Raw genomic sequence first — 23,669 nt, forward strand, 5'->3', positions numbered from 1 at the left:
TTACCCCTCAGTGAAGCCATCACGCCCACAGGAACCCTGAGAAGCCCAATACTCAGGGGCTTCCAGTTACCCCTCAGTGAAGCCGTCACGCCCACAGGAACCCTGAGAAGCCCAATACTCAGGGGCTTCCAGTTACCCCTCAGTGAGGGTCGGGCCCTGGGATGAAAAGAGAAAAAAATTGACAGAAAATAGGAAAATATTGACTGTTGAGAGAGCACAAAAGAAATTTCCTCCTCTCTGCACATACAGGAGTTTATAGTTTCTCGAGCTGGCTCGAGGCAGTTCCTTTGTTTCACTCTCAGTTCTGACTACCTTCTTTTCCAGAAATGTCGTATCTCTGTGAAGCAGGATCTTCAGTGATTTCTGTGATACATAGATTGTGCTGCATGGAAATTAATATGGAATAGGGACTGAGGGTGTTGATGTCTGTTCTAATTCTAAAATTTGAGAAGTTGTGCACTCATGTTCAGTCGCTCAGTTGTGTCCAGCTCTTTGTGACTCTTTGGACTACAGCCTGTCAGGCTCCTCTGCCTATAGGGTTTTTCAGGCAAGCATACTGGAGTGGGTTGCATTTTCCTCCTCTGAGCGATCTTCCCAATCCAGGGATGAAACCTCCATCTCATGTGTCTCCTGCATTGCTGGGGAATTCTCTACCCACTGAGCCATAACAGGCACACACTCACTTTTCATTAAAAGCTATTATTATATTTTCTACAATTGACAGATATTGTTTACTCAGTCCCAGCAACTTAAAAGAGGGGGATTGTTTGGTTATTTCTTTTGCCTAGGGGCACTGTGGAAATAATCACAGATGCACCAATGGAGCTGTGATCTGAGGAAGTTTGGGACCCTTTGGTCTAAGCCAATTAAAGCAATGCCATTCTTTTGTGTAAAATCCTAACTGCCCCACCCTGCCTTGGAGTTAGGAGTCACCTTAAGATCCAGTGTTGGTCAATGAGATGCAGGAGAAATTGTACTGTGTAACATCTTAGAGAGTCATTTCTCTTCCTAATAAGAGCTGTCCATGGGAGATGAAAAGATTTTGCCGCCGTGGTCAGCCCCTGCTTCCTGCTTTTGAAGGTGGCCCTGTTGCCTGGAGCTGAGTTAGCCGTCATGCCACATGATTTGACAACCAAGAATACAAAGCAAAGTACTGAAGACAGCAGGGAAGAACAGCAACCATCTACCTCCAAAGTTCTCAATAGATAAAAGTAGAACCTCGGCTGGTTTAAATCACTGTGGGTGACTTTACTATTACTTGTGTCTGAAATTCCTAACTGATGTAATGAAAATGTAAACATGGATGAGTCTTGAGTTAACAAAAAGTATGAAATAGAAACTACATGGCGAGTGTGTGAGGCACTGGGGGATGGTGAGGCTTCACAGAGTTACCATCTATAGAGTCAAAGGCAAGCGAATAATGTACAAAAGTACATCACTTTTTAAAATATGAAGGTAAATGCTAGAGGAAAGATTGAGGGTGTTTGCCAAGAGAATTAGGATAGGGAAGGTAGGGGTAGTAATAATAACTAACTTTTAATCAACCCTGAATATTCATTGGAAGGACTGATGCTGAAGCTCCAGTACTCTGGCCACCTGATGCAAAGAGCCAACCCATCAGAAAAGACTCTGATGCTGGGAAAGATTGCGGGCAGGAGGAGAGGGGGCGACAGAGGACGAGATGGTTGGATGGCATCACCGACTGCATGGACTTGAGTTTGAGCAAGCTCCGGGAGATAGTGAAGGACAGGGAAGCCTGGAGTACTGTACCATGGGGTTGCAGAGTTGGACACGATATGGAGACTGAACGACAATAGCAAAACATTTACTTTGCTCTTAGCATGTTCCGGGAGTTGTGCACATTGTTTCACACGTCTGCTCACAACAGTTCTATGAGGCAGAGACTTTTTAATGTCTCCATTTATCTGATGAAGAAGTGAGGCAGAAATACAGTTAACCTGATGGCTAAAACAGGAGACTGCTGTTGTTTATTATTAAACTTTCCAGCAAGCTTTTATTTATTTATTTTTACTAAGTACTTTTATTAATGTAGCAAATATAAAAAATCATTTAAAAGATTTCAGCAACCAAAGTTTTACTCACTTCTGTTTTTTGAAGAAATTAAGTATCTCTGAATTAATATTCCTGAATCATTATGCTGTTATGTTCTTAATAACAGTAAGAACATTGGATCTGAAGAGACCACATAGTACTTTAAATTGATGTTTGCAATGTCTGGCAACACTTTTAGAAGTGGATTTTGTGTTGGCCAGAAATCCTGATGAATGCTATTCTGAAATATCAGGCATCTTAAAAGAGAATCATGGGTTGGGGTTTGGCAGATCTTGCATTTGCAACTTAACTTAGGCGGTTGTTTCTATTTCATTGAGCACCACATATGCAAATAGATTGAAGTAATTTTAAATTCAAGCAAGATCAGATACAATTAGGAAAAATATAAAATAAATTAACTTCATCTTAACTTTCACCCCAGAGAAATCAATATTATGTCCTTTAACATAACTTCTTAGTATTTCCTTGGATCTGAACAAGGCTTTAAGGATTGTTTAGTCTAACTTAGACCTGGTCTGCAAAATCTCTATAAATTCCCAGAGAATGAATTACCAGTACCTGTTAAATCAGTCCTGTGACAGGGAAAGCAAACCTTTTGAGGTCATCCAGAGGGATTCCAATTATGTCTTAGAGACTCATATTGAAATTACTTTTAAGAATTAATAATCTTGATTAACAAAGCTTGAAATAACATAGTCATTGAACTAATATATAAAGATAATTATATGAAAGACAATATGAGATTTTCTAAGGCTCTTTCCTTTCCCATTAGTTTACCCAAATCAAAGTGCCTGCTAGGTACAATTAGCCACAAGAGACTTCACACACTGGGAGATGGGAAAGGGACACCAAATGCTCTTGCTTTTGTTGTTGCTGCTCATGTTGGAAATAAGTGAATAATTTAATCCAGCTTTTACAAGAATCTATATCTTAAGAATTTGCTTTAACTTTGGCAACAGAATTTGTTTTCACCAATATGAAAATTATGATTGTTGTCACCCTCTATATCCAATGGTATGTTCTTCTGTTGTATTTTTTTTTTTTTTTTTGTATTGACCTGAATGCTCCTTTTTAAAAAAAAAACATTTATTGGAGTTTAGTTTATTTACAATGTTATGGTAGGTTCAGGTGTATAGCAAAGTGAATCAGTTATATGTATACATACACTCAGTCCTCTTTTTTCAGATTCTTTCCCCATATAGGCCATTACAGAGTATAGATTTACCCGTGCCACACAGCAAGTTGTTATTAGTTATCTATTTTATATATAGTGGTGTGCATATGTGCATATATTCCACTGTATATATGTCCCACATCTTCTTCATCCATTCCTCTGTCGATGGACACTTAGGCTGCTTCCATGTCCTGGCTGTCGTGAGTAGTGCAGCAGTGAACACTGGGGTGCATGTATCTTCTTGAGTTGTGGTTTTCTCCAGGTATTTGCCCAGGAGTGGGATTGCTGGATCATATGGTAGTCCTATTTTTAGTTTTTTAAGGAACCTCCACACTGTTCTCCATAGTGGCTGTATCAGTTCACTTTCCCACCAACAGTGTAGGAGGGTTCCCTTTTCCCACACCCTCTCCACCATTTATTGTTTGTAGATTTTCTGATGATGGTCAATGTGTAGTTTTGATGGCCTCATTGTAGTTTTGATTTTCATTTCTCTGATGATTAGTGATGTTGAGAATCTTTTCATGTGCTTTTTGGCCATCTGTATGTCTTCTCTGAAGAAATGTCAGGTTAGGTCTTCTGCCCATTTTTTGATTGGGTCGTTTGTTTTGGGGTATTTAGCTGCATGAGCTCTTTGTGTATTTTGGAGATTAATCCTTTGTTGGTTGCTTCATTTACAAACATTTTCTCTCATTCTAAGGGCTATCTTTTTGTTTTGTTTATGGTTTCCTTTGCTGTGCAAAAGCTTTTAGGTTTAAATCAGTTCAGTTCAGTTCAGTCGCTCAGTTGTGTCCAACTCTTTGTGACCCCATGGACTGCAGCACACCAGGCCCCCCTGTCCATCACCAGCTCCTGGAGTTTACTCAAACTCATGTCCATTGAGTCGGTGATGCCATCCAGCCATCTCATCCTCTGTTGTCCTCTTTTCCTTTCACCTTCAATCATTCCCAGCATCAGGGTCTTTTCAAATGAGTCAGTTCTTCACATCAGGTGGCCAAAGTACTGAAGTTTCAGCTTCAGCATCAGTCCTTCCAATGAAAATGTTTCTAATAGTAGCTTCTAAATCAGCAGTACTTCTTACTCATACTTCCTGTGTGGGATACTACATAATTCATGGTATATAAAAAAATACATATACATGTATATATATATACCTTTTTAAATGATGAAACCATTGCTTCATGACTTTCATTCTTGAATATGTTCTTTGATTTAACTGGCTAAATCCAGCATGATTATGTAGTTTACATTTCACTAATCCAAATGAAGGCAAAAGAAGGGAGAAAGATTAATTTTATAAGTTGTATACTAAACAAAAAGATGTTTATACACAAAGGAAAGCATTGTCCTTTATTGATTTTACATGGATATGGATTTTTAAAAAAACTCATCAATTATCATAATTGAAAAGAAAATTTAGGAGTAGAAGGAAAGACAAATTTGCATGTAAAGATTATTTTCTATTTTCGCGTTTCTTTTTCAAACGATTCATACAAGCAGTCTAGCAATAAAGTTGGATATAGGCTCAATATGCAAAGGGGATAGTTTTTATAATATATCATCAAAAAACAATTTGAAGGCCCACACATATATGCCTATGTATATTTAAGATGTATAATTTACAACTAAAATATAGTGGATCTAAAAATATATCTAGCAAAATTTTTTAAACTTTGTTCATGGGTGTTATTAAAATTTTGTTGAAATGCAGTAAGTAAAATTTTAATAAATGGATATATATCCCATTATCATGATGGAAGCACTTACTTGTTGAGGCTGTTCTTTCTAAATTGATTTTTAGACTTGAGACCTCTTCAGTAAAAATCTGCAAAAAATTTCCATGAAACTCGGATAGCTGATTCTTGGGTTATATAAGAGTCCAGTGGTCCTAAAAGACAAGTTACGTTTGAACAAGAAGATGGATAATGAGGGGAAACTTTTCCTATTTGAAGATTAAGATTTTAAAAACCATGGTAATTAATATAGAGTATCACTGATACATGGGTATATAAATTGACCAGCACAGTAACACATGGGCTTCCCTGGTGGCTCAGATGGTAAAGAATCTGCCTGCAATGCAGCTGACCTGGGTTTGATCCCTGGGTTGGGAGGATCCCCTGGAGAAGTGAATGGCAACCCCCTCTAGAATTCTTGCCTGGAAAATTTCATGGACAGAGGAGCTTGGTGAGTTACAGTCCATGGAGTTGCAAAGAGTCAGACATGACTGAGCGACTAACACACACACACACAACATAATAACATACAAAGTCCATACATGGTACCAGTAAAATTATGGATAGAAATATAAACTTGCATTTCCTAAGGAAGCATGTATATTCAATAAGTAAACATTTGAAGAAAGTGTAAGTTCACCATAATCAGAAACATGCAGAATGACCTACTATGCTGTGTTCATTCAACCAGAAACAAAATCGAGGTAAAATCCCCAGCGTTTAAGAGGATGCGGATCAATGAAATTTATCATTCATTACTGTCAGCAATTTAAATTGGCACAACCATGTTGAAAACTAGTTTTATATTAGCTTATAAATTTGAAATTTTATATACCCAGAAATTCTATCTCTTGTGAAATATTTATTAGAAATTTTACACCTTGCACCAGGAGACTTAAAGCAGATAATTCATAGCAGCAATGTTTGTGATTTTAAAAATCCAGAAATGGCCCAATTTATTTTTTTAAAATTGTACTATATTCACAAAATAGATAGCAACAAAATTAATGAACTATACTATACAAGGGTGACAGGACAAAATAAATTATTCTTGTAACATCCTATTGAATGAAAAATAAAAAGGCTACACAAAGAATGGTTTTTTTCATGTCTTCAACAACTAGCAAAACTAGAGTTAGTTCATGGGTATTTCTTATATTACTTATCTTCATTATTTTTCAAGATTAAGAAACAGACTAAAAATTAAAATGAAATTAAAGAGAGCCATATATGAACCCCCAGTGACAGAGAATGTGAATCAAACATTATGATTTCTCCCATTCCATGTAGCTGATAGAAAGAAATAAGAGATCAGTGAAGTTAATCCATTTGTCAAATGTCATACAAATACCATGGTACAAAAGCTGAATTCAGTCAGTGGGATTTAAAGCCAGTATGTTCCCACCATACCACATTACCACAATGAGCAGGGGAACAGAAAAGAGTAGTTCTTTAAAAGAGCTTTGCACAAAACTTGTAAAATTATGGAAGGTGTACATTCCTCGTAACTCTTTTAAGAGCAACATTTTTCTCTAAGACCCATAAGTCTAATTTATACAAAGTTTGTTTCCTCTAATATTTTTCTAGCTTCATGTGAAAACAATGAAATAAGAGAATAGCTATACAAAAATACAGGCAACGGCACTGACATTTTAAATATTTATAATGAACTGAAAGCAAATTTTGTCATGCATTCTCCCATGCACTTTGACTCAAATATCTTTTAAAGCATTTTCATAACATTTTACCTTATCAGAGCTGAAAGGAGCATTTGAGATCATCTATTCCAAATCTTATTCTGTAGATAAAGTTCCCAAGGTTACAGTGCTCATAGCCAAGCCTGGACTCAAGGTCACTTCTCCTGGTGTCTAAATCCCATGGAAGTTTCTAGTCCTGATCTAGTGACCTGAGGGATTTCTGTCATTCTGGACAGAATAATGCTTTTAGAAGCAGTTTGAGGAAGAGAAAGTGAATGCCAAATATTCTAGTGTATTCCTCACACGGGAGATGGATGTACCACAAATTTATTATGCGTCTACAAAGTGCAATCACAGTGGAATTCAGCAGCTGCTCCCCACTGAGCCAGTCCCTCTGCTACTTTGGGTAAACTTTATTAAAAGTTAGTGAGGATGGAGAAATAAATTCGTGCTTATTTAAAATATAAAGGAATAAAATTGGTGTGACCACATGGGAAATGTCCTTAGTTATTTTCACCTATTCTTAAATAGGGAAAAGGTGTGGAATGCTTTATTGACGTCTTTATAAAGAGATGCCATTTTTGAGGGAAATCAAATTAAATCTAACTTCAGGCTTTTTTCAAAATATTTCTCTTATTTCTATTAATTAAAAGTGAGCACTTTGAATGCTATCAAAACCAAGAAACAGCTGTCTTTCAAATTTATAGTTTAGGCTCACCTAGAAACAAAACAAAACTCCCAAAATGTCATATCCTCTACTTGGAAATTCCCTGTCCTGCCCAGATAGTGACTCAGACTCCTGTCTATTATTTAAAATACAGTTTATACGTTACCTCTTCTGGTCTCCCAGGGTAGTAAGCTTCTTTCATTTTTACCTTATCACAATACTCATTGCAATTGGACTTGCTTTAGGGTTTCTCGCAAGTATGTCCCTCGTTGCACTGTGACCCATGGAGGCAAATACTGTGTCTTACTCACAGAGCTTACTCACAGTGCCATTGTGCTCCGAACACGATTTGGTGTTTTTCTCTGGCCACACTGCTCAGCATGTGGGGTCTTAGTTCTCCAACCAAGGAGCGAAACCAGGCCCCCTGCATGGAAGCTCTGAGTCTTCACCACTGGACCACCAGGGAAGTCCCCTGAGCGTCTTTCTCACCCCTCAGTGTTCTGCCTGTGTTGTAGGAGGCTGGGAAGCTGTGGACTGTGTTTCCCAAACTCCTACTATTTCTGGGTCCTGTTAGGTTCAGTCAATGAGAGGTACAAAGGGAAAACGCTACTCCTTTCTTGGAGCTGCAAGGTAGTGCCAGGAGCAGCCTGGGATCACGGGGAGCTCCTGGGAGGGCAGGCAGGGTTCTGAACGTGCCCTTAGGCGGCTCCGCTCCAGCCGTGCCTGCCCGGGAGCACAGTGTCCTGGGTAACATTATCAACTCCTTTGCTTCTCCACCTCAGGAGTGGTGGTGTTCTCCTGCAGTTATGAATAGCCTTTCTTTCGGGGCTTCCCAGGTGGCGCAGTGGTAAAGAAGCCACCTGCCTGCCAGTGCAGGAGACGCAAGAGATGCGGGCTCAGTCCCTGGGTTGGGAAGATGGAGTAGGACGTGGCAACCCACTCCAGTAATCTTGGCTGAAAAATTCCATGAACAGAGGAACCTGGCAGGCTAAGGTCCGTGGGGTCACAAAGAGTCGGACACGACTGAGTGACTGAGCAGATGCACAGCCTTTCCTTCTGTTCTAACAGCTCTTTCAATACCCATATAAGAAAATTCTATGTGAAACTCTCTTTGTTGAAATTCACAGAACAGTTCTGTTTATTCATATTTGGAACTGTTGCAATGTTTACTATAAAATAAGGACTGTAAAAAATAATTTGGGTGTGAGACGGCCCTTACTAACTAAATATGATCCCAGGGCTGCAACTACCAGGTTTTATTTTAAAGGGACACGAAACTCATAAGAGCAAAGCAGTCTTTTAAAATGATTATAAAGTCATTCTTTAAAAATGATTATAAAGTCAGATTTAAAATGATTATCTCAGTCATCATTTCTGTTTAACACTAGCAGATACCCCCACCCCCGCCAACTCACTGTGTTAGGTCATTTGTAGGTTAGCTCATTGTTGAGTATAAGATGTTGTCAACATTATATATACCCAGCACATTAAATGCAAATTTATTTCAAATTTCAAAAGATAGTGATTTGAATATCAAAAGATTAAGAAGGGCCCTTGGAAAAATTGACTGAAGACCACAAATATTTTTGCAAAATTCACTTTTGTGTTTATATTGTTGAAGTCAGATAGATGCAAACTGAATGTCAACATTCAGTCACACAGTTTTGTCAGAAATATAATTTAAAAGTAAAGAAAAAGAAGACTCAGCATGAGTTAGGTTCTTCAACGGTTACAAATTCTTCCCATCCCACCACGTACCTCTCTGTGATGTGAATCGCCACCTCCTCCTGTCGCTAGAGTAGACTCTCTTTCTCCAGCCCCTTAAATCTGAACTGGGCTTGTGCTTTGCTGTGACAAATAGAATATGTTGGAAATGATATAGTGTGACCCCTGGAGATTAGGCTTCAAGATACCTTGCTGTTTACATCCTCATCCTCTGATCACTGCCCTGAAACCTCCATGTAAGGAAGCAAAGTTAACCGTGTGGAGGAGAACTGAAATGCTCCAACTGGCGTCCAACCAACACACATGAAATGAGACCATCTTGGATAGTCTAGTCCACCAACCACCAGAAGTAGGAGAAATAATAAATCATTACTGTCTTTGGCCACTGCATTTAGGGATGGCTTTTACACAGCAGAGTTTGGCTAAAAATACAACAGTTGCTTCAGTTTTAGATTATTTTAATAACTAGCAAAGAGTCGCAGTATTTTAATGATTGTTACTTTTTTGAAGACTGTGCCCTTGCCCATATAAAGCAGTAATTTATTTTAAAATCAATAGTACTTTTTAAGCTAATTTTATATTTTCTTCAAATAGTATCCCATTAGTGAATAAATATTTGTCATTGTCAGAAATCTCAATTTCTGAAAGAAAGTGAACGTGCAGGTTTTTATGAGTGATCACAATATTCATCCTATACTGGTTCATATCTTCAAGAAAAAAATGACATTTAATAAGCAGGCCAGTGATTTTTGCAATACATGATGTAATGAGATGTTTTCAAAGGAATCCATGAGTTTCTTAAAATTTCCCTCTATGTTTTAAACAAAATTAGCAGGGTCGTTGAGTAAAGGCACAGTTTATTCAAGAATGTACAGCATTATAATTTGTATAATATGTATTTTGTTCAGTATTGTTGAGGTTGCGTTTCACTTCACTGCAGCAGAAGCAGAGTGTACATTCTGATTTGCTAGTAATATATAAATCTCCCTTTCTTTGAGGGAGAGCCTGTGAGGGTGAAATTTTCTTGAAAATGAATCTAGTGAAGAAATGATACCTATAAAACCACACACTCAATATTCGATGTTATCAAAATATTGTTAGATACATAACTATACGTATATACATATGTAATAAGAAACACAAGTTAAGTAAAAGTAAAAAAAAAAACAAACATAATAATAATTGTGACCTGACAGTGACCTGTATTCAGTGGCGTGTCAGTGGTGCTTCTTGTGCAAAGAAAATTTTGACATTCTTAATTCAATCGGGGGGTTCAATGATGTAAAAGAATTTCACAAAGACTTTGTAACTTAAAAAGGCTCACATCACTTGCAAATTTTTTTAGCAAATAAAGAGAACATAAATATAATGGATTTGAATAATACAATTTTTCTTTTAGTCTAAAGTGGACCCTGGGTAGCATAATCTGAATATACAACAGATAGCTACAAGAATTTAAAGTTGTCAAAACTAACATTTTTACCCTTTGGTAAATGTATCTATGAGATATGTTTTGAAATCAAAGTATGACTATATTAAGTCTCTCATTTGGGCTAAACACGGAGTGACATCAAATACATTTATAATTATTAGCTGTTTTTGGAAAGTCTTTTTAAGAACAGTTTTCTTGGGTTTACTTTTTTTCTTTTAAGTATTTTTTATTGAAGGATAATAATTTACAGAATTCTGCTGTTTTCTTTAAGACTACTTTATTGAGGTATAGAATCAGCATACTAAAGCTATATTGTATTTAATGTATACAACTTAATGCATTTTCTTGGATTTTGTTGCTGTCTAGTCACTCAGGTATGTCTGCCTCTTCTGCATTCCCTTGGACTGTAGCCCGCAGGCTCCTCTGCCCATGGGATTTCCCGGGCAAGCATACTGGAGTGGGTTGCCATTTCCCCTTCCACCAAATCTTCCTGACTCGGGGACTGACCCACGTCTCTACCACTGAGCCACCTGGGAAGCCTGTTTTTACATTAATAATGATTTGACCCTTTTATTAAGCTTTCCTGTGTTATGGGAGCTAGAAAATTTGCCTTAGTTGTTTTCATACAGTTTTCACGACCCTCTTGGAAGGCAGGTATAAATAATAAGTCTTAGAGAGATTTGGTGACTTGCTCAAATGGGTGAAAGAAGTAGAAATTCAAAAGTCTTGCTTTTGGTCTCCTCCCCTCCACTCTTTCATTCAAGTGGGCCACCATGCTGTTTTAACTGGGATCAATTTTATTTTATTTTTAGGCCATTTTTCTTTTCTTTTCTCATATACAAACTGCTTAATTTCTATTTATTTATTTATTTTCTTGTATAAAAATGTGAACTAGAGGATCACACTAATTTGTTTTAGAGGACTATTGGTTACAGAGGAATATTATTTGTGAGCACTCTTGATGGTTATTGCAGGTGGCTGAGTTCACTTTTCATCCATAAAATACAGAGACATTTTAACTCTTCTGAGATATTACAATCTGAAATTTTAATGCCCATGATTTCTGTAAATTTTGAAGGAAAATTGCTTTTAATTGTCTTTAATGGAAAAATAAGGTACTGAAATACTGGCATGTTATAAAAACTTTACCCAGCCTTTGCAAACATCTAGAGCAGCACTGTCCATTGTGGCTTTCCATGGATGGAAATGTCCTATATGCACATCGTCCAGCATGGCAGCCGCTATTGAGCACTTGAAATGCGGAAGGTGGGGCAGAGCACCAGGCTTTAATAGTAACACAGTTAGTGGGTGCCGTGTTGAACAGCAGGTCAAAATGAAATGGCTTCAAGCATCCATCCCCCTCATAGGGCTGACTGCCCACACTGTTCAGACAGCACGCAGAAAGTCAGCTAGTGTCTTTAAGAAAACAAGAGAACTCTGTTACTGCACTCTTCCTGTTTCTTGCCTCTGTAGAGATGCATTACCATGTTTGCAAAAGTAATGACCAGTTTTACTTGTAGGAGATTAACCCCAGCTATCCCCACTCTTCTGTAACAGTGGTTTTTCTGCCTGAGAGTTGGAGAACTGCTCCCTGAAGACACTTTACAGCTCTTCAGCTGCTGGGCACAAAACCTGCCGTGCTTTGCGGATCTGAAGATCTAGGTGGTGGGTGGATTTGATTTTCCTGGACCTGCCGGAGGACAAAATTGTTTCTGCTTCATTATCCTAAGAAATGGAACTTTTCAGGAGGCGGTCTAGAGTTCTAAAACATAAATATTGGTAGCTATAAAAGATATTCAAACTTCTTATCTAAGGAATTCTTTGTTTTCTGTAGTAACTGTGTTCCCTCATGTTTATATCATTTCACTATAAAGATATCACAAATCTAGGCATGACATTTCTGAATGCTATGCATTCCTACTGGAATAAGCTTTTTCTATCAGAGAAGTAAAATTCTGATTGCTGTAGTCACAAGATTTTACCAAGACAAAACTGTACAGAAAGCAAATCCATCTTTGACATGTAATTATCTTTTTCTGCATCCTCTCCTTCCCCCACCACATCTATTCTTTATTCTGTTCTTTTCCCCTTTTCTGTCTAACCCTCTTGAATGGGTGATCTTTGCCCTCTTCTAAATCATGGTTGGTTCCTAGGAAGGGGGCTGAAATTCAGATGAGGATGATCAAAAATAGTCTTACCTTTTTAGTATACTTGAATTTTAAGCACAATGTTATTTCTGTTTAAGAAATTGAGTATTTTGTCTTATGCTAAACATATTTAAAATAATTTGATGCAATCAAGAGTTTACTTCCTAGCTCCTGAAATCTCACCCCAATTTTGGGTAACTAAAGTTCTTATGTGTAAAGTTAATCCTGATTTATGGTCTCTTAATCTTTCTAAATCAATGAAGACATCTACATCAGGAAAGAACATATATGGATAATGCATCAGTGGATACTGGTGTCATGATGCCTTATGACGTTAAATCAGACATGATAAGTCACATTAACGGTATGTACTCTTGATAGAGTCACCTGGTGGCTCAGATGGTAAAGAATCTGCCTGCAATGCAGGACACTTGGGTTCAATCCCTGGCTCAGGAAGATGCCCTGGAGAAAGGAATGGCTCCTCACTCCAATATTCTTAGAGAAGGAAATGGCAACCCACTCCGATATTCTTACCTGAAGAGGTCCATGAGCAGAGGAGCCTGGTGGGCTACAGTCCACGGGGTTGTAAAGAGTGAGATGCAACTGAGAGATTTTCACTCGCTCACTTTTGATATAGTGTAATAGCAACAGCAAGTGGGCCTTAGGAAGCATCACTACGAACAAAGCTAGTGGAGGTGATGGATTTCCAGCTGATCTATTTCAAATCCTAAAAGATGATGCTGTGAAAGTGCTGCACTCAATATGCTAGCAAATTTGGAAAACTCAGCAGTGGCCACAGGACTGGAAAAGGTCAGTGTTCATTCCAATCCCAAAGAAAAACAATGCCAAAAAATGCTCAAACTACTGCACAATTGCACTCATCTCACACACTAGCAAAGTAATGCTCAAAATTCTCCAAGCTTGGCCTCAATAGTATGTGAACCGAGAACTTCCAGGTGTTCAAGCTGAATTTAGAAAAGGCAGAGGAACCGGAGATCAAATTGTCAACATCCACTGGATCGTAGAAAAAGCAAGAGAGTTCCAGAAAAACATCTATTTCTGCTTTATTGACTATGCCAAAGCCTTTGACTGTGTGGATTACAACTGTAGAAAATTCTTAAAGAGATGGGAATGCCAGACCACCTTACCTGCCTCTAGAGAAATCTGTATTCAGGTCACGAAGAAACAGTTAGAAATGGACGTGGAACAATGGACTGGTTCCAAATTGGGAAAGGAGTACATCAAGGCTGTATATTGTCACCCTGCTTATTTAACTTATATGCAGAGTACATCATGAGAAATGCTGGGCTAGATGAAGCACAAGCTGGAATCAAGATTGCTGGGAGAAATATCAATAACCTCAAATAAGCAGATGACACCACCCTTATGGCAGAAAGTGAAGAGGAACTAAAAAGCCTCTTGATGAAGGTGAAAGTGGAGAGTGAAAAATCTGGCTTAAAGCTCAACACTTAAAAAACGAAGATCATGGATGGCATCTGGTCCCATTGCTTCATGGCAAATAGATGGGTAAACAATGGAAACAGTGACAGACTTTATTTTCCTGGGCTCCAAAATCACTGCAGATGGTGACAGCAGCCATGAAATTAAAAGATGCTTGCTCCTTGGAAGAAAAGCTATGACCAACCTAGACAGCATATTAAAAAGCAGAGACATTACTTTGCCGACAAAGGTCCAGCTAGTGAAAGCTATAGTTTTTCCAGTAGTCATGTATGGATGTGAGAGTTGAACCATAAAGAAGGCTGAGCACTGAAGAATTGATGCTTTTGAACTGTGGTGTTGGAGAAGACTCTTGAGAGTCCCTTGGACTGCAAGGAGATCAAACCAGTCAATCCTTAAGATCAGTCCTGAATATTCATTGGAAGGGCTGATGTTGAAGCTCCAATACTTGGGCTACCTGATGTGAAGAACTGACTCATTGGAAAAGACCCTGATGCTGGGGAAGATTGAAGGCAGGAGGAGAAGAGGACAACAGGGGATGAAATGGTTGGATGGCATCACCGACTTGATGGACTTGAGTTTGAGCAAGCTCTGGGAGTTGGTGATGGACAGGGAGGCCTGGCGTGCTAGAGCCATGGGGTTGCAGAGTTGGACACAATTGAGTGACTGAACTGAACTGACTGAATGGGAACGGCACTTTATCTCCACAGTCTTCCCTTTGCTATCATTCCAGTTTAATCATAAGAAAAGTAACAGACAAATTCCAATACGAGACATTGTACAGAATAACTGACCAGTATGCCTCAAAACTGCTGCTGCTGCTAAGTCGCTTCAGTTGTGTCCGACTCTGTGTGACCCCAGAGATGGCAGCCCACCAGGCTCCCCCGTCCCTGGGATTCTCCAGGCAAGAATACTGGAGTGGGTTGCCATTTCCTTCTCCAATGCATGAAAGTGAAAAGTGAAAGTGAAATTACTTAGTCATCTCCGACTCCTAGCGACCCCATGGACTGCAGCCTACCAGGCTTCTCCATCCATGGGATTTTCCAGGCAAGAGTACTGGAGTAGGGTGCCATTGCCTTCTCCTCAAAACTGCTAAAATAGTAAAAAAGAAGGAAAGCTTGATAAAGAGTTAAAGCCAAAAGTATCCTGTGTGTGAAGTCACTCTGTCGTGTCCGACTCTTTGTGACCCCATGGACTGCAGCCCATCAGGCTCCTCTGTCCATGGAATTTTTTAGGCAAGAGTACTGGAGTGGGTTGCCATTTCCTTCTCCAGGGGATCTTCCCGACCCAGGGATTGAACCTGGGTCTCCCGCATTGCAGGCAGATGCTTTACCATCTGATACCTCCAAAAGTATCCTAAGGAGGCGCAAATACTAAATGTAACGTAGTGTCCCTGGTGGGATCCTAGAATACGTAAAGTTCATTAGGAAACACAAAGGGGGGTCTGAGTAAGATATGACCTTTTAGTTAATGATAATATATTAGTATTGACTCATTAGTCATAACAAATGTACCAAACTAATATAAGATATCAATCATAGAAAAAACTATGTTTGTGTGTGGGGGTGTAAATGGGAGCTTTCTGTTCTTTGTAATTTCTCTATAAATCAAAAAGTTTTAAAATTAAAGTTCATTTTTATTACAATACTTAATATGTTAAAATAAAATATTTAAGAAATATTTAAAATTAAAAAAATTTTAAACTGGTTTTCAAAAAAGTCATTAATGACATCACACTTAATGTACTTTATTTTATTCAGAATGATATCTGAAAATCCTAAATGCTTTTTTTTGAAAACTATTATACTTCATACTTTAAATCTTGTTGCATTATGCAAACTATGTAAAGAGATGCATATGTATAATTTCTGAGGAGAGTGTCCAGTGTCGCCTACAGTTTTTACCTTTATTTGCACAGTGTCTTTATTATGTAAGGGTTGTGTCAGGTGAGATATTAATAGGAAAAATCCACTGCTCGAGCTCTGGGTATTTGCAGAGTTGCAAAACTCAGTATGTGTATTATTATCAAAGTCATCACTTAAGCTATTTGTAACACACTGATTAAAAGAGAAAACAAAATAGTAATAAGGCAGTATAAAGATCGCTTGTGAAAAGTGCATTTAAGTTATACAATGTTGAGCCCCTTAACTGAAAATATAATACAAAATAAACGTAAATACCATTCATAAAATATTAACTCAGTGAAGTTTCAATCCTAATGAAAAAGACAATGAATAGTTTTTGTATGTTGACTGTTATGGCAAAGAAAACATTGTTCATAGTCAGTATAAATATATTTGGGAAGGGGCTTTTGGCAATAACGTTCTTGCCCCATAAATAGGTTTCTCAGACCAATTTCCACGTGTGTGAGGTCCCCCACACCAACAAGCAATTCTCAGACAGCAGCGGCGTCCAGAAATGGCATCAGGTTCCTCAGGTGGAGGGTTCAGTCCTACAAGACCAGCACCCTGTCCCCACTTCAGACTTCAGTCATGAGTCCAGGTTGTTACCAGTGCTTCTGACTGACCAGCTATAAATCAGAGCTTTCCAGGACCCCCACCTTGGGTTCAATTAATTTGCTTAAGTGGCTCCCAGAACTCAGAAATACTGTACTTACTAGGCCAATGGCTTATTATAACAGGATTTAACTCAGGAACAGATGAAAGAGATACCTAAAGCAAGGTAAGGGGAGGGGCGTGGAGCGTCCATGCCCCTACCAGGAGCACCACCATCCGTCAACTCTCCATGTGTTCACCAACCTAGATGCTCTCAGACAGCTGTCCTTTTGGGGGTTTATGGAAGCTTTGATTACGTAGGCATGCTTAATTCAACCTCCAGTCCCTATCCTTAGAAGTAACCTCATTCACATATCACAAGACATCTTTAAAACTGTCAACACAAGAGATTCTAGGAGTTTGGGGAGCTCTTGAGCCAGGAACCGAGGAAGAAGACCAAATGAATATAAGAGAAATACATTTGGTCATTCCGATGACCAAAACACATTTCTCATGAATCACAAAAAGAATCAATTTTGAGTAGTCACATCAACAAAACTGCAGAACAGGAAGCCCAGCCTCTCCTCCCCGCAGGGAGACACCCACAAACCAACTGCCTTTGTAAGAAATCCAAAAACCAGGTAAGAGGTTCAGGCACCAGATAACACAGTTCACATGAATAAGGGAAATGGAGTTGCATCTTAATCTCTTTCCACTCTTTTGCTGTGACTTTGTTCCTCTATGACCTGATGATCCTTTTTTCAATTTGAAGTACAGTCCAGGAGCCTCTGTCTACACTGTGGTGGGACACACTTCTCTGGCAAGTTGTACCAAAAGGAAATTGAAAGCCTTACTTTACAAATTCTAACCTTTTTAGTTTGATTTATAATGCTTTCCCAGGCAGGGTCTGGCCCATAATATGCATACGCCAAACCTGAAGCACCAGCAGTTGTTTTTATCTTAATCAGTGGAAAATGTAACCACAAATGTATACACGGGGAGAAATGATTTATGACGTCTGAATCAGCAGTACTGTAATGTGCGAAATTAGGTCTCTACGCTTTTCTGATTTTTTTCCCATTCAGACTCATTGGCTTTTTTTTTGTTTGTTTTTTTCCTCCTGACATTAAGCACCACTCTGGAAGGGATGGAGAAAAAAAAAAAGCACAAATCAGTAGGTCTTGGTGAACAGCCCTTTTCTGTCACCAATGAGTCATGTCCCTCTAGCAAGTCATAATCCTCTCCTCATCAGATTTATCATCTGTGCAAAAAGAGCTGTAATAATATAGTGATTACAGGAACAATATTGATTGTCTGACTCTCAGGGGCTTTTACTTCAGAAGCATTGTCTCAGCCATGAAGTTGATACTCCACTTACCCTTGGTTCACAGATGAGGAGACTGAGAATGAGGAATGGTACACAGCTTGCTCAAGGGCAGGCTTGAAGCTGGGCTACCAGACTCCAACACTGCCTGCTCAAACCACTTCTCTGAACAGTCAGCATGCAGATAGCTAAGGCCAGTGAGTGATTACGGACCCACCACGTGCTAGGCACTCAGTGGGGAGTTGTCACAAATTATATCAGGATGACTCTGAGACATTATTCTCTTATCTTTTTTAAAAAAGGAAGTCAAAGAGTGATTAGAACCACAGTGAAAGCTGAATTCATATCTGGGCTTCTTGGTTATAATGTCTAAACTCTCTCCACTGTGTCATGTGGTCAGTGTGGCTCTCTCCTCTCTGAGGCCGTCAGGCAGAGTCTGGTGGTGCAGTGGCTTAAAATGCCTGAGCGTTTTATTAAGTGCCAGCCTCCAAGTCATTCTATCACCATAGCCCATTGATATGGAAAAATCCATCTTTAATGGCTGCTATGAAAATTTACACTTTGTCCTAAAGAGGTTATTATTGCCGGGAAATGTCCAGTTATTTTTAATGTTTGATATGTGTAGTGATCCTTTTAAAATGTATCCTCTAATTTATTTTATGGGAACAATTAAGTATAAAGTTTTAGTAGAAAGACAACTTTTCTCTTCTGGAGAGTCTGAGACCCATTCCCCTGTGTGCAGTCATCGAAGGAAAGAGTTTTAGAGCTTTGTGGACCAGAATGCTGAGCCTACTCTCTGTGGCACTTCGGACAGACTGCTGAACTTCACTGAGGCTCAGTCTGTTTGTTTGTTAAATGGGCACAATGATATTTCCCTCAAAGATTTCTATAGTAATTTAATTAGATAATAAGTGGCATATATGTTCAACAATATTTAATCCCTTTGATAATTACTTAACAGAAATCATCCATTTATATCTGCGTTGGCTTAACATGCTATGTTTGAAAATAACAAAACCAGGGATATTGGTCTAGAAATACAGAGTAAACACTTAAGCAACGACCTTTCTTTTCCACTGCTGTCTTTTTTTTTTTTTTTTAACAGACCTCAGGTTATCACTGGCACTGGCAGAGCTCAGGAAGGAGTTATACTCTTATGTGAGGGGCAGCAAGTCCTCGAATGAGAGCAGTAAGACTAGGGTCAGAAAAACAAAATCCAGTCCTTGGTGCTTCTCTTACTAACCCTATGCTCTCCTCAAATCATTTAAATTCCTATTCTTGTTTTCTCATCTGCAAAATAGAAACATTAAAAATACCTGTTCTGTTTTGTTTGCAGGCAAGAGCTATCTCTTATGGTTATACCGGAGATGACTTCTCCCATTTCCCCCTTATTTCATTTATTTCATAGCAAGGTTGCTGCTGCTGAATGCTTCTGTTTCTTCTTATTTGTTATCACCAAGAAGTGCTTGAGAACCTCAGGATTCCCATTCTGATAAAATTTAGCACATTCTAAGTTAAATATCTTGACATTTATTTTAAAGAGATTATTTATCCTTCTATGACCCATGCAATACACTTATTTATGTGATATTACCTTCATTATTTAAATATTTTAATATTCTGTTCAAGAACTGGTAGTATCTGTGGATCAGCCATTAGAAGAATAATTTTTCTATAGTTGGTGGTCTTCTGAACTCAACTTTACTCCTCTGTCCTCTAGACCATTTGCAAACATCTTTATATTATTTAGGAGGTTTGGTATAAGCGTGTTGTGTGTGTGTGTTTGTGGGGGTTCCTTTTCTTCAGTGTCTCGTCATTTTTATTTTGGGGCCTTTTGAGAATTGTTATTAAAGAATTTGATTGTAGTATGCCACTGTGGCCTGATGCATTCATCAGAATAGATCTAGCCAAAGCATTCAGTTTGTGGATTTGTACTCCTGATGCACTAAAATAAGAAATGTTAATTTCTTGTAGACTATTACTAGATGATTTTAAATATGTGCCAAACAGGAATGTCTGTTTCCTTGTGAAGCAATTCCATAATAAAAATGCTGGCACCATAGCTGAAGAGGAGAATTTTATATAAACAGAGGAAAAACAACAGCAAGTATTTTCCCCAAGGACAGTTTTAGCTACAATTTAGCAATGCTGCTTAGTTACTTCTGTCTCATTTTATGCTTTTGTTTTGAAACAAAGCGCAATTTTACCTGGATGCACTCCCGGATAATCAGGAATTAGCTCAGTACGTTGACTGGCTTTGCTGAAGGCGAGACCTCCGGAAAATCAGGAGGCTCCACCGCCCCGCCCCGCCCCCCACTGACATCTCCAGAGGGGAGAAAAGGGTTAAGGATTATTGAAGAATAGAAGAGACGGGGAGGGAGCCCCGAGGAGGCCCGGGAGCAGCAGGCCGCGCCTCCAAGTCCAGCTTTCATCAGCGGCGCAGCGCGCAGCGGAGCTCCGGGCACCGCTGCGTATTCGGAGGAGGGACGCGGCTGCCAATTTCTGGGACCACGGCTGCGAGGGGTGGGCGTGGCTTCGGCAGTGTGGATGCTTGTTAGAAAAGATGCTGGGCGCTTTTCAGTGAGCAGTCAGGGCTGTGGTGTGCGTGTTTGTGTGTGTGTGTGTGTGTATGTGTGTGTGTGTGAGTGAGTGAGAGAGAGGGGTGCTGTTCAGAGAGAGAGAGAAGGAGGGAGACTGAGCGACCCAGAGGTGCTGAAGACCCAGACAGAGCTGGGCGAGGGACTGAGAACAGCACTGGAGCCGTCGGAGAGCCACTCAAGATCTTTTGGGGGAGCCCAGTAAATGTGAACATGGGGTCTGTCACGGGAGCTGTCCTCAAGACGCTACTTCTGCTGTCTACTCCAAATTGGAACAGGGTTTTAGCTGGGAATTCCTGTAAGTATACATACATGATTTAAAACTTGCAGGGGGGCCTCTCTGCAAAACTTTAATTCTGTTCTTTTTTTTTTTATGATTATTATTTGCAACTCGGACTGCCTCAAAGCATATTGCTATAAAGGAAGCATCATTTAAAAAATCTTGCGAATATGACTGGGTTTACACATGTCATTCCTCTGGGTCCGGTCAGAATATGCCAAGTATCATTTCTTGTCCTTTTTTTTTTTTTTTTTTTGTCTGTGAACAGAATCTTATCCTCTGGTATTTGTGTATTCATTGAGAAAGCTCAAGTTCTCCTAAAGCATTAAATTAGCATCTGAACCAAGGAATAGCCAGTGAATGTTCCTTCTTCATTTCTGCCCTTTTTTAGGTTTACTGAATTTAATTGGAATTATGTGTAGCAGGAAAACAAACTGGCAGACTTTGCATGATGCTGCATTAGCTTAGATTTCTGAAGTTTGCGCTTTAGCAGACCAATAGGCGGCTGTGCCTTTAAAATGATGCCAGGATAATAGCTGAAATGTGCTGCAGAATCCCGGGGCAGAATTGGGGAGGTGAGCCTTAATACTCGGAGTTGCGTCCTCAGTGCCACCAGAATGAGCCTTCAGCATTGCTGAGAGAGCACACCTGAGCCCTGAATGTCACTTAAAGAAAATACACTCAGGTGATTTTTCAGAAGCACTATCCTTGAATTTTTAGCTTCATAAATTTGTGATTGAATATTCTGGTTCTGAGTTAATGGTATGAGGGAGGATTTATTTAAGACCTTATTTCTAATGTAAGTATCATCCAAAATAATTTGGCAGAGATCTCTCCATCCAGGTTTTATTAGAGAGAAGAAAAGTTTTAAAAGTTGTATTTGGCCTAAAATCTCTAAATGGGAGAATTTCCCCCTTCTTGATGAATGATCAACAAGCTCAGCAAATATGACTTTCTCTTTCTTGTACTTCAGAGGAAAAGCTTATCTGCTGGTAAGGTCTGTTCAAGACTTTGTGTCATATTGTTAGGTTTGGGGACACAAATAAGCCAGTAACCAGATGTTTGCTTGGGCACATCCCTTGAGTGCACTGAAGCACTCTGATGTGGGAAGAACATTAGAGATGACCTTACTGGCACAAGTCAAATGCTCATTTACACGGAATGGCCACTGTGCTTTCATGCTTCCATTCACTATTAACTCATTTAATGGTGTGGTGCCTCTACCACTCTGAAGGAAAAGGACTTCACTTGGGCGCTGTGCTGTGCCTCAGTCTCTGTTTTCATTTGTGGGTGTAAGAATGCCGTGAGTCAATAAAATGTGCATGTTTTCACCTAGTCAAAATCTTGGGAGGCTGTCAAAGTAGCCTTTGCAACAAACAATAATAACACAGACCCACTTGCACACACACAAAGTTTTGTAGAAAAGGCATAAGTAATACATCGTCCAACTACTGAAGTTCAGTAAAAAAGGAAGCACTAGAGGTCACTCTTACAATGGAAAGCACATCATGTGAAGCGTCCTTCCCTTAAGAAAAGCAGAGCTGAAGTCTGGCCTAGAGGCAGTGTTGTCTTTACAGTACACTGGCTGTTTGAGTTTATAATCAGTTAATGCAACTGATTGGGCTACTTGTTTACATTTGTTTGCTTTCTTGAAGTCCAATAAAAGGCAGAATAACATCCAGTAGCTTTCTTTGTAATGTATCTTCTTCAAAGGAAAGATGAGCTGCTGAGAAGATCTGAGAAGAGTAGAATGTTTGTGGGTGCTTACCTCTGGTTGGGCTTATTTTTCAAGAAGTTGTTTAATGCTCTTTTACACATTCGATAAACGTAAAGAACCTATAGGTTCTTAAATTCTTAGGGACTGTTAAATATTAAAGTTGGAATTCTTGGTTACCAATATATTTTCAGAGTTGGCTGTTCTTGAAGTGTCATAAATACAGGTAAAATGACTTCAGATAATTAAAGGTGCAGTCAGCAATTTCTTATTCCTATCACATTGATAATACAATTTGTTGCAATAGATATAAAAGAAAAATTCATTTCCCAATTTCATTTCACTCTTTAACATTTGGTATTTTGGTGTGTGAAGGAAGCAAGGTCTACATATTACCAAGTCAGGGTGCTTCCTGTGTTGTATCTTTTTTGGAGGAACAAGTATATATGTTTACCAGAAAGGGTGAAATTCAGTGTGTGGACAAGTGACCATCAACCAGCATGCCAGCATGAGTATTTTTAAAGTATTGTAACTCCAGTAATTCTTTTGGACAAGACTTTTATATTAAAACATGAATCAATCTTGAACACCAATATTAAAGTCAGGGAGAACTGAATGGAAATTAAGAAAATTAAAGGTCAGTCTCTCAGGTGAATACAAAGACATGGAACAGCTGATTCCCCAGTAACCAAGTCTGCGGTCCATTGCGTCGGCCCAAGACTGCCTAAGGCTGCCAGTGTGAACCTTGGCACAGGACAGCGTCTCTACACCAGGGACAGCTCCGGGATGAGGCAACTTTAATTTGAATGTTAGTTGATGTAATTAATCAACAGGATGACTTTACATTAGAAGGATTCCGTGCGAACACTCACACAGATATTCATGTCCATGTGTATGTATTTGTGTGTGTGAACATATGTTTATATAAAGATGCAGAAACCGCTGGGCCCACACGCTTCCACATCTTTGGTGGCTTGCTTCTCCTCTTCTACCTAAAGATGAAATATGTGGAACTGACCACCTTCTTTGCCTACTGGCACCGTACTTGACATTTCAGAAGTGTTGAACCAGCCCCAGGTCTTTGCTCCTTGTTCTGGTCAAGGTGTTTGTTATTGTACTGAAGGGCTCCTTCCACGAAAGTTTAGAGACAGACTCT

General features: G+C 39.1%; 1 protein-coding gene across 4 annotated transcripts in view; it reads left to right on the top strand.

Moving 5' to 3' along the window:
* Nucleotides 1–20,337: 20,337 nt before the first annotated feature.
* Nucleotides 20,338–23,669, top strand: part of CNTNAP4 (contactin associated protein family member 4) — a 313,164-nt gene continuing 309,832 nt past the window's right edge. For 2 of the 4 annotated variants that reach the window (XM_059876848.1, XM_059876847.1), the window contains exon 1: nucleotides 20,338–20,817. In XM_059876848.1, the coding sequence (XP_059732831.1) occupies nucleotides 20,733–20,817 (85 nt within the window). In that variant the 5' untranslated portion in view covers nucleotides 20,338–20,732. The remainder of the gene's footprint in view (nucleotides 20,818–23,669) is intronic. The other 2 variants (XM_010814367.4, NM_001206511.2) reach the window with 2 other exon arrangements.

This window comes from Bos taurus, chromosome 18 (assembly GCF_002263795.3).
Source record: "Bos taurus isolate L1 Dominette 01449 registration number 42190680 breed Hereford chromosome 18, ARS-UCD2.0, whole genome shotgun sequence".
In the NCBI taxonomy this organism is placed as follows: Eukaryota; Metazoa; Chordata; class Mammalia; order Artiodactyla; family Bovidae; genus Bos; species Bos taurus.